The sequence below is a fragment of the Poecilia latipinna genome, unplaced genomic scaffold (genome assembly GCF_001443285.1).
Source record: "Poecilia latipinna isolate Pla-1442-1.1 unplaced genomic scaffold, P_latipinna-1.0 Scaffold26, whole genome shotgun sequence".
Classification (NCBI taxonomy): Eukaryota; Metazoa; Chordata; class Actinopteri; order Cyprinodontiformes; family Poeciliidae; genus Poecilia; species Poecilia latipinna.
The window spans coordinates 615,158-632,839 of NW_015112642.1; the positions used below are offsets into that span (position 1 = coordinate 615,158).

The 17,682-nt window shown below is 37.0% G+C and overlaps 2 protein-coding genes across 18 annotated transcripts in view; one reads left to right on the plus strand and one right to left on the minus strand.

Moving 5' to 3' along the window:
- Nucleotides 1-9,124, minus strand: part of abi1a (abl-interactor 1a) — a 49,244-nt gene extending 40,120 nt beyond the window's left edge. For all 13 annotated transcript variants that reach the window (XM_015038592.1, XM_015038565.1, XM_015038548.1 and 10 more), the window contains exons 1-2: nucleotides 9,038-9,124; nucleotides 7,535-7,824 (exon numbers count right to left, since the gene is read on the minus strand). In XM_015038592.1, coding sequence (XP_014894078.1) covers nucleotides 7,535-7,651 — 117 coding nt within the window. In that variant the 5' untranslated portion in view covers nucleotides 7,652-7,824; nucleotides 9,038-9,124. The remainder of the gene's footprint in view (nucleotides 1-7,534; nucleotides 7,825-9,037) is intronic.
- acbd5a (acyl-CoA binding domain containing 5a) lies at nucleotides 4,006-17,392 on the plus strand. 5 transcript variants are annotated; one of them, XM_015038613.1, is made up of 14 exons: nucleotides 4,006-4,104; nucleotides 9,374-9,504; nucleotides 10,815-10,935; nucleotides 12,382-12,454; nucleotides 13,157-13,274; nucleotides 13,363-13,395; nucleotides 14,256-14,453; nucleotides 14,527-14,691; nucleotides 15,220-15,299; nucleotides 15,375-15,546; nucleotides 15,839-16,023; nucleotides 16,125-16,181; nucleotides 16,266-16,375; nucleotides 16,471-17,392. In XM_015038613.1, exons 2-14 carry the CDS (start codon nucleotides 9,408-9,410, stop codon nucleotides 16,481-16,483), a joined length of 1,422 nt encoding a protein of 473 aa, XP_014894099.1. In that variant the 5' UTR covers nucleotides 4,006-4,104; nucleotides 9,374-9,407; the 3' UTR covers nucleotides 16,484-17,392. The 5 variants fall into 5 exon arrangements, with proteins under 5 accessions (XP_014894099.1, XP_014894112.1, XP_014894089.1 ...); XM_015038626.1 differs by having other exon boundaries at nucleotides 4,011-4,104; nucleotides 9,371-9,504; XM_015038603.1 differs by lacking the exon at nucleotides 4,006-4,104 and adding an exon at nucleotides 9,069-9,161.
- Nucleotides 17,393-17,682: the final 290 nt, after the last annotated feature.

Genomic DNA, 17,682 nt, shown 5'->3' on the forward strand with positions numbered 1-17,682 from the left:
AAAGCTAATGGCAAATAAGATGAGCAGAAAAACTAAAGAAATACACATTTATCACACTCAGACAAGTAAAAAACTTGCATTAATTACACTGGGAAACCAGAATCAAACAGGTATAGCCTGCATCATCGGCAGCCGATAAATCCGTCCAGCATTTTGAAACAATTTTGCTGTCTTTTTGAAATTTCCAACCAAGGACTGGGTTTGTAAATTAGCCTGTAGCTAGGAAACCACCGTCCTAAACAACGGTTGCTTTGCTGTTATCACTTATGTTTCCTTTGGGATCAAGAAAGTATGTTTGATTTTGGATCCAATATCAGGACTGGACAATAAATTAACAACAACGTATATCACAATCGACACATCAATATCAATAGATATTTTATTTGATTGAATATTCAATCATTTCACTTAACTCCAATCTAAAACCGCACAGCATTCTGGGAGTTTTAGGTAGAGGATGGACTAGCTGCTCAACCTCTCGCAGCTAGCTAAGCAAAATTGGTGGCATCAACTAACTCCCTCACTCACTGGTTACCAAGCAACTCTCATTCTTTGGTTACCTAGCAACAACCTGCTGAGTAACTTGCGCAGCAGCAGTTTCAGGTTTCGCCACTCCAAAAATATGTTAAAGTTCTACGAATAACTGCGAGATACATTTCACAGAAAAATCACAGAAACTGAACCGCTAATAGGTGGACTTCCACTGTAACTTTAGAAAAGTCAAAATGAGGATTTCAGACATACAGTAAAAACTATAACACATGGTGATAGTAGGATTTTAGAGCAGTTATCCCAAATGAGCACCAAAATCGGTTTGTTTTGGTAAAGCAGGCAAACATCAAGCTTCAGGGATGGTCGTATTGAAAATGTCTGGACTGAAAGTGATGTCAGTGCCAGGAAACCAAGCACTTTCGTGAACTTTACCACACCAGCCACAATGATAGCAGAGTCTCTATAACTAGAGATGGACATTAACCAAATATTAGTGGTTATTTGAGCACTTTTGTCCAATTGTCAACTTGTGTAAATCAGAAAAACTAGACAATCCCAAACAAGAACAAACATCTGCAAGTAAAAATGATTCTTTTGAAAAAATAAGATCTTCACCAATGACATAATGTGTAAAAACAGAAACCTCATGAGCAGTTTGCTGCTTCAGCAAAGTCAGACTTATGACCTTCTGGTTACCACATCACACTTCCATTTCCCCATTCCTACTTTTCCATCTACCGCCTGCAAAACACTAAAACCACATCAGACAAACTGCTGAGATTTGGAGCTGGAAATTGAAAAAAACAACAAAAAAACAGCCAAGGTGTAAAATAAGAAAGTATTGAAGGAAAGAAAGAAAAGGACTGAAGCACAAGAATGTAAAGAAGGGGGGACAAAAAGAGGGAAAGATGGCAAGAGGTAGAAACATGGCGTCAAAATAGTTTCACAGTAAAATTGTTTTGACTATGAGCACAAGTCCTCGGTTTGTCCTACCAATGCAGCCAGGTGGCCACTTTGCATGCAGTCTGTTCGTCTTTGTCACAGAGGTTAAACCACACACTCTCCAAAAACATGACACACACACCCACGTCTGACACAAACAGGAAACTATTTATAATAAAACCCTGATCAGAAAATCCATGTACAAGAGTCTTAAAGCGGGTGGCTCGGTGTCTGTCTCTATTATTAACCCACTTCCTGACAAAGACAGAAGGCATTTCCAAAGAACCAAACAGGAAACATCACTCTGACCAGTCAGTGTGTCATATGTCTACCACATGCAGTCTGAAACCCATAGTCAGTGGAGAAAGTTGGTGTTCACACCAATTAGTCCCTTTTAATCAAACTCCAGTCAGTTTATCTAGAAAGTTTGGTTAATTTGGGGAGATGTGAATGCGTAATCGATCCAAACATCCAAACTCTGGTCTAAAAAGTGAACTCTGCAAGTGTAGATGCCAATCAGACCAGAGATCGCTCCAAACACAGGAAGCGGACTAAAACACAGGGCATTCTGGGTAAATATAACCCAAAAATACGCAAGAGCCTAGCGCTAGTGAGAGAAATGGCTTTGTTTTTCACCAAAGACAAACGAGAAATCCCACAACTGATTTTTAACACTTTTTAAGACAATTATGAATGGGATTTAAGACTTATATTTCCATAGAAACATAATACGTCCAGCCAACTGGCGATGAATTTGAATTTACTCATTATAGATGCAAATAAAGCTAGCTGGAATGCTAGCAAGGGTATGTCTGCTTATGACTCAACCTGTTGCCTGACAGTATGAAGGACTATTGGCGCCAAAAAAAAAAAAAAAAAAAAAAATATATATATATATATATATATAACAATAAAATGACAAGAAAAGTCATAAAAATACAAGAATAAAGTCAAAATATTATGAGAATAAAGTCATTATGTTACAAGAAGATGTACAAGAATATGAGTCATAATAATATGAGAATAAAGTCACAATATTTTGAGACTAAATTCGTATTAGTATAGTAAAGACATAGTATTAGAAGAAGCTGTATGAGAATAAAGTCATAACATTAAGAGAATAAGTCGACATAATGAGAATACAGTCGTAATAACAGGATAATGAAGTCAATATTTTGAGAACAAAGTTGTACAAGAATAAAGGTATAATACCTGCGAGACAGAAAAAAATATATGATCAAATAGCCTTGCCAAGATTAAATTTAAGACCTATGATTAACCATTTAAAGCCCATGTTAATTTCATTTTTAATGAATTTAAGACATTTTACAGCCTTAATCTTTGATGCATAAATTTCAGACTTTTTAAGGATCCGCAGTCACCGTGGGCAAGAGTTTGAATAGGTTTTTTTCAATGGCTTATATCGTTTGGCACATTTTGGTCTCCAATCGAACCAAATCTACCGGACTGTCAGGTGTGAAAGCTTCCTGAATGCTGCAGCTCAAGCACAGCGTCCGTGACAGGAACGCAGAGCGAGAGAAGAAGGGATGGGAACGCAGGAGGGAGGAGTGCTGAACGAGACGAGACATGTAGATCTGCAGAGTGTAGAGTCAGAAGAGAGAGGGCTCATTCTGACACACAAAACGCTTCAAATCCTGCTTCTCTTTGAGCGTCAACGCTCAGATCGAGGTGTTTTTGCAGGAAAAGTTGGAGCTAATTTTACATTAGCGGCAACACGATCCCCCACCCTGCTGTTCTGCACTTAGCTACAAAGATTTTCTGGCACATTTTTCAGCTCTGACTGGGGCTCTCAGGGGAGATCAGGGTTTCTATTAATGGACCAAAACCGTAGCCGCATCAAAGTGGTGACTTTTACAGAATCAAAAAAAAAAAAAAGATAAAAAAAGAAAAAACAGCCTCTGACTCTCTGTGCCAATTCTAAAATAAACTATTACAAAACAAGTTGATTATTTACAGAGATGTACAGGTTTATGACGACAGCTTCATAGCATTTTATGATTTCTTACTTCCCCTTGTTGCTGTCAGAGCAATCAAACCTCACCACACTGGCCTTTAAACATCGGCAGTGTTTTGTTTTCTGTTTAAACAAAAATCACTCACCCCACAGGTTTTCTAAAGGAATGGAGGAGAATTTATGTCCACTGAACCTTTTAAACATAACTTTTGGATCACTATTTGAAAAGCTTCTACCACAAACTACCAGACTTTTTTTTTTTCAAATGTCCAATTATGTCAAAGAGTTCATCATTCCATGAAAGAAAAAAAAGCCCACAGCATCACAGATCCCCCATCACAACTTCCAAAAATCTGAATTTCAATCTAATGAATGAAATTATTTTGTAAAAGGAACTAATTATATTTTGTTCCACTTAATAAATGTGCTTAAAAAAAGGCTTTTCTTGTCTTTTTATATGTCTTTATTTTCGAAAAATCACAGGTTTCTTCGACTTTTTAAAAAAAAATTGTCTGGTAAACTAAAATCGGAATTGACACGCTTTTGGTTGGTGTAGGCAAAGCAACCAATCCAGGAGAGGCACTCATTTTTTCTTGGCGCTGATTGGCTGATCCCCGAAGAGCAGAGATAAAGATGACCGTTAATGCTAGCTTCTGCAGTAGAGCTAAAAGACGGCTTCAAATGTGCATATTAAGGTATGTTTTGTGTTTGAACTATTAAAAATGTGGTTATAAGCGTTTTTAGAGTAGGTCTCAAGTATTCGAAGTGGTGGTGGTCCACAACCGCCGCTGTCGGTAAAACCGGAAGTCCGCTATGCTGCTAAAAAAAAGAAGCTCTTTTTATTTTAACCCTTGTGTTTACAAATGGGGTCGAATCGACCCCACACCCGTATCACTTGTATCATTTGCCTCAGTCCTCGAACGCACAAGGGTAAAGGCTTTTTACACATCTGTGGACAGCTGTATATCCCTAATGAAATACTTAACCCTTCCGCTGACGAGGGAAGAGAGCAGGGGAGTTCACGTCGGACAACGGGGAAGCTATAGAGATTTCCGGTCACGAAGAAAAACAAAACAAAACGTAAAAGCGCAGGGTAAAATGTTCACGCGGACTACGGAGGGCTAAAACAATTACTTGATATTTCCCCCGTGTTCTGATTAGGTGTGCTCAATTTAGAGATTTTTTTTTCTTTCAACAATTTTGATGTGCAAGATGAACCTACTGTAATATTGCACTTGTGTATTCTACGTAAACAGTCGTGCAAAACTTGGAGACAAAAACATTTTCTGCAACAATGCTCCATATACTTGGAATACATACCTAAAACTGTGCAGTTTAACTTAACTAAAAGCTTTTAAACACGTTCCAAGGTCAAAGGAAAGCATAATTACATGGCTATTCCTGCTCTAAATGTTTTATCGGTGCTCTCATTTATTTTATTCCATCTTGTCAAGATTATTAGATTGACTTGTATGACTTACTTTGTTTTACACATTGTAATTTTGTATGTTTACTAAAAGCAGATCTCTCTTGAACATGAGACTTCACTTTTTCACTCTTTTTAACAATTAAACATGCAAAGAAGAACTACAAAAGCCTTTCAGGTTTGTGCAGATCTGATAAGTAATTTAAAAACATTAAATTTTAAGTAACGCAGTCAGGAAAGAAATTGTTAACACTACATGTGGGAAATCAACAGATTATTTGAGCAGCACAAAGTACAAGATAACATTTCCTGTTAAACATTAAGCATGACAGTTACTAACACTCCCAACAAAGAGACAAAACAGACCCAGTTATCCCAGAGTTGTGTCATACTTGTGGGAAATTCAGATTGCAACGTCTTGGTTTCATGTTTCAGTCAGATGAGGTGATTCTACAATAAGGAAATCTCCCACATTGGGCTCATGAGAAAACGAAACTGTTTTGGTTGTTGTCCGGTAAGGAATGGATGGGGCACCATGTGCAAAAAAAATAAAAAAGAGAACGACAAAAAGAAAGAAAAACACACAATCCCAGGATGAGGAAGGAAACTAAATTACAGGGAGTCCTTGGGGAGTACCACTGGAATGGACACACCCTCTGTAGCTGATATGTTGGGTTCCTGTTTGGAAAGAAAGTACCAATACAGCACCAAGACACAACTGGCTGAATGTTTGAGTAGATTATGAAGAAATCCACTGAATCAGCATTGAAAACACAACATTATGGCTCAGGTTTGCTCCAGAATTTGCCTTAAAATTAAAATCAAAGATAAATTAATGCATACATTTTCCAATCTGGGCAGCAATTTCTCTTCCCATACAGAAGAGTTTTTATTTACCTTAATTTACTACCCATTCACCAGTAGTAGCTTGAGTTTAAAGCCAAATAAATATAATAAAAATACAGATTTAAAAAAGACAATTAAGTAAATCAAATTTATCAACAGGCTAAACAAAATTAAATTAATTTTATAATAATAATAACAATAAAGTCAAAACTTTAACACATAATAGAACCATTTAACAACCTTTCAAAAATCCAAGTTCAAATTGTTATTATTTTTCCACTAAAACATTCACAACAGCACAATAAAATATGATTCCATTGCAGGATTTCAGAAAATCTGTTTTTAAATGGCACATTTAAAAAACTTCCTTGTATATATTTGGTTCAATGACATCACAACAGGGAGATGAAGCAAAATAACAAAAAGATCTCGGCAGTCACTGATGTTGAGATTTAGACCAAAAGTGACAAAAACAGAGATAAAACACATTATTTTTCCATCTGATTTGTTGCTGTACATATTTTGCATCCTTAAAATAAGTAAATGTTATTTCCTAATTGGATTTCCTTATATAGGTACATGATTTTCCACTAGTGATAATGCATAGAGTGAAAATGCAGATTAATTTACCTAAACAACTTATCTCCTTCTCTGCAGATTAAGGAGATATTATTCTACTTAAAGACTGCATCAAAGTTAGCTGAAGTGTTTACAAACCAAAAATTGTGGAACGTCTTAGATATGCTGCATTTAATAATACTTTATATTATTAAATATATTTTTTTAACCATATGAAAACTTTGCAGTTCAACAATCAGAGTTAAACAAGTGGAAAATTGTACAATTAATGGTGTTTCAACCTAATTATTCCTTCCTATGAACGAGGAGTGAACAGCAACAGGTGGGGGAGGAGCCTTTACTTTGTACTGTAAATGCCTATACAGAGTTCAAGTAAAATATCTGAAGCAGCAAATTTATGAAAAGAAAATTATAAAGAGCAACACAAAAAAAATCTAGAAAACAAACATTTTGAAATAAAGTCATTAATTGCCTTCTGTGATGTCACCACCATCATTTGCTAGTGGAATCTTGTTTATTGGGATATTTTTGATTAAAGAACCATTTCCAATAAAACAATTTGAAAAAACAGCTTTGACATATTGTTGCATATGTAATAAAGCAGGTTTGACTGATTTTACAGAAAAGTCTGACCAGTAGCTTTAAGTACACATTAAAATAATGCAGCAACAGTAAAAAGCCACACTCAAACATGGTGCTTACAGGTCTAATATTGTAGACATTACCATACCACTACTGTAATGAGCTCCCTGTGGAGACTTTAACTGTTTTTGTGGTATTAAATGGTGTGTTTAACGACCCTACAAAGAGCTGACTGGCAGGCTCATAATTTTGCTGACAACTAAAATAAATATAACCACAACTACCAGACAAAAAAACTATAATATCCTTTCAACATGTCCTGTGAATATATATATTTGAAAACAAGAGTAGCGTTTGATGTAAAATAAAATGGGGCTCGTTATCATCAGTGGTGAGAGTGGGAGCAGTTTTAAACCAACCCAGTTCAATGACTTAAAAAAAAAAAGTAGACACACCCCGTGTTTAAACGGAGAACACTTGATCAAAATCACAAAAACTAAAACGTCCGACGGTCATAAATGCACCATCTTTAGAATTTTTATTAAAACTTGAAGCTTTTCGAGCTGAATTTGCTCCCGGGAGTAGTTTCTGTATCCGCATTTCCTGTCCCAACAACCTCTCAAACCGCGGAGAGAACGGGATAAAAGTGTCGGCCTGCTAACATAAATGAAAATAAAAATAAACTTTCTCACCTGGACATAATTGTTCTCGCAGTAGTCGGCTACTCTCGTCAGGTTTTGGTAACTCTCCACCAGCGCTCTCTTCCCGGCCGGAATCTCTTCGTCCAACAACATTTGTAGCTCTGCCATCTTACATCTCTCCCTGCAGAGCCTCCCTTCCCTCTCTCTGCCTTCCCTCTGATTGAAACAGCCACCAGCCCACAGCTCTGACTCGGGAAAAAAAGAAAAAGAAGCCCTCCTCCTCCGCCTGGTATTGTGGGATTCCTGGCCCCGATTTGGCGTAAACTCAATTCGAAGATCGTCTGTGTTGAGAAAGAGGTGTCACTCAGATGTGGATTAACGCCACCAACCGTTCCATCCAGGTTCCATTATCGCTTTGGCATGAGTTTCTTGTCAGAAATTGTTTATTCAAAATTTGTTTTGTTTTTAAAAAGTTTTAAACTAAAATTCTTCATTGTGATCAAGTCCGTTTACGTTTTTATTCTGCATTTTATACGTTTTTATTCTGCATTTAGTATGTAGTGAAAGAAACTGAGACAAAGAAAGAGCGCCCCCTGCAGTCACAGTACAGTACGGCTGTGTAAATTAGGTGCCTATTCAGAAATATACATAAAAATGACAACATTAACAAAAGTTTTCTCCTTCCCAATGATTTTGTGACACTCTACCCTAAATATCACTAAAGAAGCAAAACAATTACTAATTTATTAAACAAATAGAATTACACAAACTTTCCAAATCAAATACAAATCAAGCTTAAAATACAATCACAATTAAAATATTCATGTTTTTCTTAATCTTCAATACACATGCACATAATGTACATTGTTTAAAAACAGTAATCAGACTCAGTTGCAAATTCCTTGGGTTCAGTCTGATATTCCTATTATTATTATTATTATTACTATATTATTGTTAAAATAATATAGTAATAACAATAAATATGTTATTAATAATAATTATGTAATAAAATAAGAGTTACCATTATTCTTTTTTGCACAACCACAGTTCTGTGTTGTAAAGAATAAAACAAAACATTAATAAAATGAAATTTAAAGACAAGTCAATATATTTCAAAGATATGCATTGTTTAAACATGCTCTTCTATATGTCTATAAAACATGTACATATAAAGTATGATTACTTTTTTACATCAGTGTTAGTATTTTGCTCGTCAAATTATTAAATTTCACTACCTTTTAGAATTTCTCTAAAACAGACAGAGTGAGAATTCAAACTTTTCTTTCGAGGTCACCTATCACGGTTCGAGCTGGGAAAAAATGGGATGCCTTACAGAGCATGCTGGGATGTGTAGTTCCAAGCTAGTATGCGTTAGCAAAAGTGACAATTACACGGGGGAAAAAAACACTTTTAAAAAATTCTGAACCATTTTTTTAGTACATAGAATAATTAACTTTTATATCCGTAAAATCCGCTCACTGAAACCTTTAAACTACCTTTTTAGGAGCCCGTTTTCGGACGAAACCTGAGAGTTATGGTGTTTGTAGGACTTACCGTTGGAAGAAAACTGCAGCTCCCATGATGCGCTCCGGCTTAGCTTTATCTGCAGTTTATGGCGTCTACTTCAGGGCTAAGGACAAGTTGCGTTCTGACGGCTGGATAAACATTAAGTTGAAAGGTGCGTGATGTCTTTTTAGAGTTTTTACTTTGACCGTTTTCACGCCATTTTGGAATTTAGCGTCAAGAAGTGGCGCAACTGACGCTGCGCCGCAGAAGAGTTGCTGTGTCCTACATACTCAGCTGGTCGAATCCTCTTACTGTCGGTCAAAACAGAGGCTGCTAACTCACAGATCTGTGTTTGTTTTGTGTTTGTTGCTTTTTGTAAGGCAGGTTTCCCTGTTAGCTGTCACTGACCGACACCAACATGGAGGTGGAGAGTGTCAGCGCGGAGGAGCAGAAACGTCTGACCCAGAAAAGGTTCGAAGCCGCGGTGAAAGTCATCAAGAGTTTACCCCCGAACGGTGAGTAAAGACCACCAGCGACTTCCGCTGCCAGTTTGACCAGTTCAGAAGGACTTTAAGTCAGAACTGGTCAGGTTCAGCTGACTTTCGAGTTAGTGTAGGAATAAAGGGCTACTTCTCAAATTTCACAGAAAATTAGCTCCAGAACGAACATATTGACTAACGTGAATGTATTTTACATTACATACCAACGCATGGTAGCTTATCCAATTCAGTTTGTTTCTATTGTAGAAATTTACAACACCTAAAGGCGCTTTACAAAAATGTGAGTACAGTCTACATATATTCAAACTCTGTCATCAGAACAAGAACTTCTTTTATTCACATTTAGGAATTAATGATGTGAAACAAGCTCACATTTCTTGCTGAAAAGCTTTGCATGAGTTAGTTTTGTCTTATTTCTACTAGATTTTATTTAAGGGATTTGAATAAAAATGCATGCCACACTTTGCAGTTTTCTATTTACAAACCACAAATCTGATTTTTATTTTATTTTTTTAACTTAATTAAGAGCATCCAGTGAAAACTTGAAATGTTTTAATCTGAGGAAAAATTATTTAAAAACATTGTGAATTCAAAAATATTTGTAAAAATAAATACAGTTTTATTTCTATTTTAGTGAGTATAATTTTAAATTTTAGGATCACAATGCCATTGTTGTGTTATTATGGCCGATAACCAATATTTATCAATATTAAATGTGTTTTTCTGCTGTTTTGACGCCTTTTGGGGGGGGGGGGGGACACCAGAAACAGACGGCAACAAGATGGAAATAAATATCGGTTGTTAGTATCGGCCCAGTTTTATTTATCAGACCGATACAATATACTAAAAAAATGGTTAATGTCAGCCGATACTGATTTTAGTGCCGATATATTGTGTGTCCATAAAATAAATAAATGTGTTGCTCTCGAGTCCCGTAACTTAAAAATGTCAGAGTTTGGACGCCTCTGATCTGCAGGATTCTTTGATTTATTGTAGTGAAAAGCAACCTGGTAAGAAATAAATAAAAAAAATCAGCGGGAACAGCTTGGAAAACAGGAGATTTTGCACTTTCTGAATCTACTTATTGTGTCATATTCCATTTTGAATCGATTACATCCTTAAAAGCGGTGGAATAGCCCTTTACTTTGCTCCTGAATCAGACGCCAACTGCAGCCTGGTGTCAGGTGAGCCGCAGCAGCTTGAGTGATTTAACTAATCCACTTTGGCAGCAGACCTGCAGCACAGATCGGCCTCCGCTCCAGCTCTGTTCATATTATCACCAGTTAGAAACACAGTTTACGTAAAGGTGTTGTTTTTATTTTCAGGTCCCTTTCAGCCGTCAAACGACATGATGCTAAAGTTCTACAGTTACTATAAACAGGCCACTATCGGGCCATGTAATATTCCCCGACCCGGATTCTGGGACGTGGTTGGCAAAGCAAAATGGTTTGTATATTTCTCCTTGTTTTTTACTAAAATAAAAACTCTTTTTTATTTGAGCTTTTCATGTAAAACATGACTGTAGTTGGAGATTCTTCTGTGCGTTTTCTCAAGCTGCGCTCTCTGGACTCCGTTTGGAATGTGACCTTTGACCCACAAAGCAGGACACTGCAAAAACACAAAGTCTTTCCAACTTTTTATCTCCAGTTTCTATTGCAAATATCTTACTACACTTGAAATAAGATAAAACTAACTTAAAAGTAACTTTTCAGTGAGAAATAGCTTGTTTTAACATAAAAACTCCTTAATTTTGGCAGATTATTTTACTTGTAACAAAACATTTTCCCGTGTTATAAGTGAACTAGTACTTTTTCTTCAATATTAAGGATTTATTGACTTAGAAAAGCTCCTATTACCTGCTGAAAAGTTACTTGTAAGTTAGTTTTTTCCTATTTTAAACGTATTAAGACAGTGTTTTTAAAAGTGGGGGCTGCAAAAGTTAGAGGGAAAATGGGGGGAAAATTCAATACTATAAATGTTTCAATCTTAAATGTATCTATTATTCAGTCATGCTTTAAAAATAAATAAAATGCATTTAAAATAATTAATTTCAATATTATTTCTGATGCTCATTCCTGCAAGTCAAATTCATGAAGCTCCTCAAACTGACAGAGAAAGTAAGAAGACTGTGGGAATAAAACAAAATTTGATGTTATTTAATATAAAAAATACATATTTTCTTATCAAAAGAGGGGATTGTGGTGAAAACATGTATCATTTGGTAATAAAGTCATAATATCTTAATAAACATTTCCTCCACAAAACTCATCGCCATCTAAAATCAGGAAGCATGAAGTGGGATTTATGCTAAATGAATGTACCAGTTACTGAATAGTGAATACAAACATAATGAAAGTTGATGTTTTCTCCAGAGGTTCATGCTTTTTGTGGCAGCTATTGCATGGAAAAATTTGGAAAATCCTGTGCTAAGACATTTGCACTAGAAACTAGACCGATAAAAACAAAGTAAGATTTTGTGTTTTTGCAGTCGACGTTTTCTCTCTTTGCTTAAGAATGTTGTAAATCATAGTTAGTCACTCAGCCTTTGACCCACAGATTGCAGGGAACACACTGACCTTGTGGCAGCCAAACTTGTTCTGTTTAAAAAGCAGAAAACAAGCACAACTTTGGCAAAGAGTATTTATTTTTAATTAATATTTCTGCTGACATTTTTTTAAAAATCCACCTTTAAGATGTAGAAGAATTTTTAAGAGCGGTGTGAATATAAAGGCAAAAAGAAAACTTTCTGGATCTCTTGAAAAATCTCACTTTAACTCTGGATAGAATAACAATTATTTGCAAAACTGATGATGTTTGAAAGCTATTTAATCCGACATGGAGTTTTGACATTTATTTATTTTGTCTTTTTACTTGTTCACGTTTGTGAAACAGGGATGCGTGGAATTCTCTTGGAGAAATGTCTGAAGAAGAAGCGATGGCGGCGTACGTCGACCAAATGAAGCTGGTTGGTTTCCTTAACTTTCAAATTTATATTACTGCAAAACTTAGTGGGCATACATCATGTTTTAAAAACTGTTTATAACAGTTATTTTTATATCTACCTGTCTAGTTAGCAGCTAGCTTCAGTTTGAGTTCAGAAAGTCAAGATTGAAATAGTGATTAGTCAAGTAAGGAGGAGGAACTTAAAATAGCGTTTCAGGTGTAATTTAGAGACCTAGCAAAACAGCTCCCTACGGAGGGATTTAAAAGCACTCTGTTGTGTGCCTAGTTCACCTGAAATTCATTTTTGAGAAAATACATCTCAGAAATAATTAAGAGTCCACCTCTGTGAAATTTTTGACGGGTTTCGTGCCTTTAGTAAGGCACAAATCCATTGGTAGGTGGGAATATTCACTACCTCAAAACTTTTTCAACGCCCCTTTTTGTTGTAGAAGTCAAAAACCACCTAGAGAGCATAGTATTTTTGAAGTTATTTAGAATTTTATCATTTCCATCTATGTTTTCTGATACGATACTTCAAAATCCATATTAAAAAAGTTGATAGGAACATGGCTAGTGATGATCCTGAAGATTTGTCTCTTCCTCCATTAAGAGAAACTTCAAATGCTTTCTTGGCTCCAAAATACATTTGTCTTTAAATCTTGAAATACATGTAGTTTATTTTTTTCTGGTTTGTACCAAACGATAATTTGGGTTCAACCTACAGATCCTGGAGGGAATGCCGATGACCGACGAGGTGGAGGAGCTGCTTCGCATCCTCGGACCGTTCTATGAGCTGATTGACGAGAAGAAAAAAATCACACAGATATCGGACCTGAGCACAGGTGCGTTTCTTTTCTTTTCTGTTTTTAATGGAGTCAAAAACAGACAAACGAAACTTAAATGTTTACAATTTGCCTCTGGTCTGCTCAGCCCGCTTAACCAAGTTTGCTAGGCAACTGGAAGGCAAGTATGCGACTGCGTAGATGATATAGAGTAGAATATGTGGTATTTTAGCTAGTATGCTTTTAGTGTTTGATAGCAATGCTGTTATATATTGTACATATTAAAGAGTAGATTAGCACAGAGGTTCCCAACTCTTTTCCTACTATGAAACCCTAAATGGCATGATGGAAAAAAATGCTAAAATAAAATTTTTCAGAAATTTTTAGCCAATGTTTTTTATCATAAAATCTCTGCAATTTTTTAATCATCATTACAAAATATAATTTATTGAAATGCTATTTGCCATGCTAATGTTCCTGATTGGCTGCCAGTCTAATGTAAGCTAGTGCTTTGCTCATTAAGCTAGCATAGCAAGCGCAGAATTGACAAGATTTTAACAAAAATATACAAATTTTTACAAATTTACCAAAGGAACCGTCCAGCATTCCTAGAAAAAACCTTAAGAACTCATGTCCAACTAAAATCAGAATTTATGCTAAACAAATGTAATAATTATTAAACAATGGATAAAAAATTATATTTTTTTTGTTTTTTTTTTCCAAAACATTTTTTGAAAAAAAAAGGGTGGGGGGGGGGGTTCTCTCTTTTTTTTTGTCATTTAGCAAAAAAAAAAAAACCCAAAAAAATAAAAAATTTTGATGAACTTAGCTGTAATTTCATTAAAACTGATATTATGACGTTTCATAATAATGGTTGAAAAATAGATTAGATGTTATGATTTTTAAAAAATTATTAAAATTTTATGGCTTAAACATATACATATTTTTGCATTTTTTTCCTCCTGAGGCCCCTATTCACTGATTCTGCTATGAGATTTTCAGATTTGTGTGTTGTTTGATAAAATCCATTTTTCTGTTCAGGATTTGGCACAGTGCTGAACTCGATGGAATCAAAAAGTGTCGCGAAAAGCATCATCAGAAACATGGAGATGAACGGCACCCTGGAGACCCGGCCCGCCAGGCTCAGACAAAATGAAGAAGTGGAGCAGGAAGAGGAAGAGGAGGAGGATGAAGATGAAGAGGAGGAGGGGAAAGAAGACACAATGGAGATCAGAAAGGGTAACACAGATTTCTTCTTTTTTTTAGATGAAGAGTATTTCCTGGTGACTCATTGTGTTTTTTATTCCTGTAGCCACTCAACCCAAGAAGAAGATTTCCACCAGGAGACACAAAGCGTCGCTCCAGAACGGGAAGCTGTCCAACGGCGGCTCCCACCTGGCCAATGGCAGCCATCAGAGAGCCGACGACGAGCACGACGCCTCCAACAGGGAGCCTCTGACCAACGGACACTACACAGGTAGGTGGAGCCAAAACGTCCGCCATATTGGATCTGATGGGTTCCAAACGTCCGCCATGTTGGATCTAATGGGTTCAAAACGCCCGCCATATTGGATCTAATGGGTTCAAAACGTCCGCCATATTGGATCTGATGGGTTCAAAACGTCCGCCATGTTGGATCTAATGGGTTCAAAACGTCCACCATGTTGGATCTAATGGGTTCAAAACGTCCGCCATATTGGATCTGATGGGTTCAAAACGTCCGCCATGTTGGATCTGATGGGTTCAAAACGTCCGCCATGTTGGATCTGATGGGTTCAAAACGTCCGCCATGTTGGATCTGATGGGTTCAAAATGCCCACTATCAATTCATCCATCCATCCATCCATCCATCCATCCATCCATCCATCCATCCATCCATCCATCCATCCATCCATCCATCCATCCATTAATTAATAAATCAATAGATTTGATCAGTTTGTGTTTATCAGTGAAGGCCTGACCCACGTGGCCCGGTTCTGTTTAATCTCCATCCTCCATGCTCCAGACACCAGAACCAACCAAGTGACCAGCGACTCTGACAGCGAAGTCTACTGCGACTCTGTGGACCAGTTCGGCCAGGAAGAGGCGAGTCCAAACCCTGGAACCGGACTCTGGGTCAGACTTCCTGAGGTACTGACTGAAGGTTTCTGTTTGCTCCAGAACTCTGAGCAGAACCGCTCTCTGGACGACCTGGAGGAAGAGGACAGCCACTTCCTGGAGGAAGATCAGGATCTGCCGCAGGCTGCGAGGCGCAGAAGGGAAGAGAGGGAGACGGGAGGGACGGCGTCTCTGAGACTGGACCGATGGGGACGGGAAGAGGACGGACATTCAGGTACAGTTAGAGTTAGATGGAGCTTAGTGGGCCCAGTAGAACCGGGACCAACACACTGGGAGGGGGTTGAAATAAATCTGTCTGCTCAGCCATCCATTCAAAACATTTTGGGAAAATCTTAAGATAGATGGAAATGTATAAAAATGGAATGTCAAGATGGAACTTCATCTCCATTTACTTTTCAAACTTTGTTTATTTTCAAAATTAAAGTTTGGTGTGAAACTCTGTCGTTAATAAAGGGTAAAAACCTACATAAATCTGTCGCTAACGATGGCCGTTTTCTGTTTCCAAGGCTCCAGGTCCCTCGCTCCGGGATCCCAGCTGCACCACAGTGGGGACGGACCAGAACCGGCCGGACCGGTACCACCCAGAGGCAGCCTGGATGAGCAGATCGTGGTGGCGCTGGCCCGGGTTCAGGAAGACATCCAGAGCGTTCTGGAGAGGATGAGAACCGTAGAGGCTCTAACCACCAACCTGGTCAGATCAGAACCAAACACGGATGGATGGAAAGTTTGATGAATCCATTTAATTTCTAGTGAAATAAAAATAGTTTGTCTCCCTCTTTGTTGTGTTTTCAGGCTCGATCAGTGACTCTGCCTTCCTACGGATCGCCTCCGGGCAACAAGAGGAATCGGGTAACGCGTCTCTATCACATATTGCTGTTTTTGTTTCTTTATTTATTTTTATTTTTTATAAACGTGTGTGTGTGTCTCACCTAGAATCCATCATGGTGGCCTTTCGACATTTCACCAACCAGTCTGGCCTTCGCCGTTATCTGGCCGTTTGTGGTTCAGTGGCTCATCCGTCTGTACTTCCAGAAAAGAAGAAGGTAAAATATCTTCATTTAAAAAAAAAATAAATGTTGTTTTTCCTCCTGTGAATGTCTAGTTTGATATATTTACTGTTTTGTTTTTATTTAAACAGACGAATCAACTGATGCAGTTTACGGCAAGACGGTAACGAATCCCTACACTGTTGGGCTGCAGCTTCTTTCGTCCTAATTAAAGTAATTTGCTTTTGCACTTCGAAGAAGGAACCTTGGAGCAGAGAAAGAGAAGAGTCTGGAGTTTGGGCGAAACACGAATGCTTCTGATTTCTAAGAACGGTTGTGAACTATCGTAGCTTCTCGATTATTTCCCCAACTTTGGCTCCGTTGCACAAATTTTCCACAATTTTCTTAGCTGCCCAGGAGATGCTGCTATATTAAGATGTGATTAAAACTGTAGAAGACGTATAATGAATGTAAAACTGTGTTGAGATGTGAGTCTTTCCTGGTAATATTTATTGCTTCAAATGAGTTTGAAACGTAAAAATCGAATAATTCTCTTGTAGATTGCTTCATATCAGGATGTGCTTTATGTCAGGTTGGTCCAAGTTTTCACTTTCATTCTCCAGGAAAAAGTGCCTCGTCGTCAAAATGTAGAGGGCATTACGTTCAGTTCTTCCGGGTTTGGACCAAATTACAGCTAAACATGAGAATATTTCACTCAAATTGACAAAAAATGCAACAAAAAACATTGTTTTTGTTTTTTTTTCTTGCATAATTTTGATTTCCTGTTTGCAAAGCATTGACTTCTGTACAAATTATATACAGTAGCTGTACAGTTCAGACCTAAATGCAATATTTTAATTGCATCTGTGTATTAACTGTAGATTAATATGTAATATTTACAAAGATTGGCGTGCTAATTAAAGCTGATCTTTTCAGAGAAAAACGATTTTAATAATGATAAAATGGTTTACCTTTCTATTAAAATGTACTACAGGCTTTTTCACCCTTTCTGCCTGTGCAGAGTGGTGTGTGCATGTGATAAACGCAGCTTGAATTAAAGTTTTGACCAAATAATTTGAGTGTCTGCAGTTTATTTTAATAAAAATAACGATTAGTAATTTTTAAAAATGGTTGAATTAACCTGATAAATACTCAGATTTTCACCCCAAATATGGTAGAAAAACTATTACAATATAATTTTGCCATCATTTGGATGTGATAAAAAATCTGTTATTATAACTTTTGCTTTATTTACTCCCAATTTTAAGCCAGAAAATTCATCTTTGGTTACAGAACAATTCATTTTAAACAACACCAGCTGTCTTTTAGGAGCCTCAGTCGACTAAAACCAATAAATTTGCCAT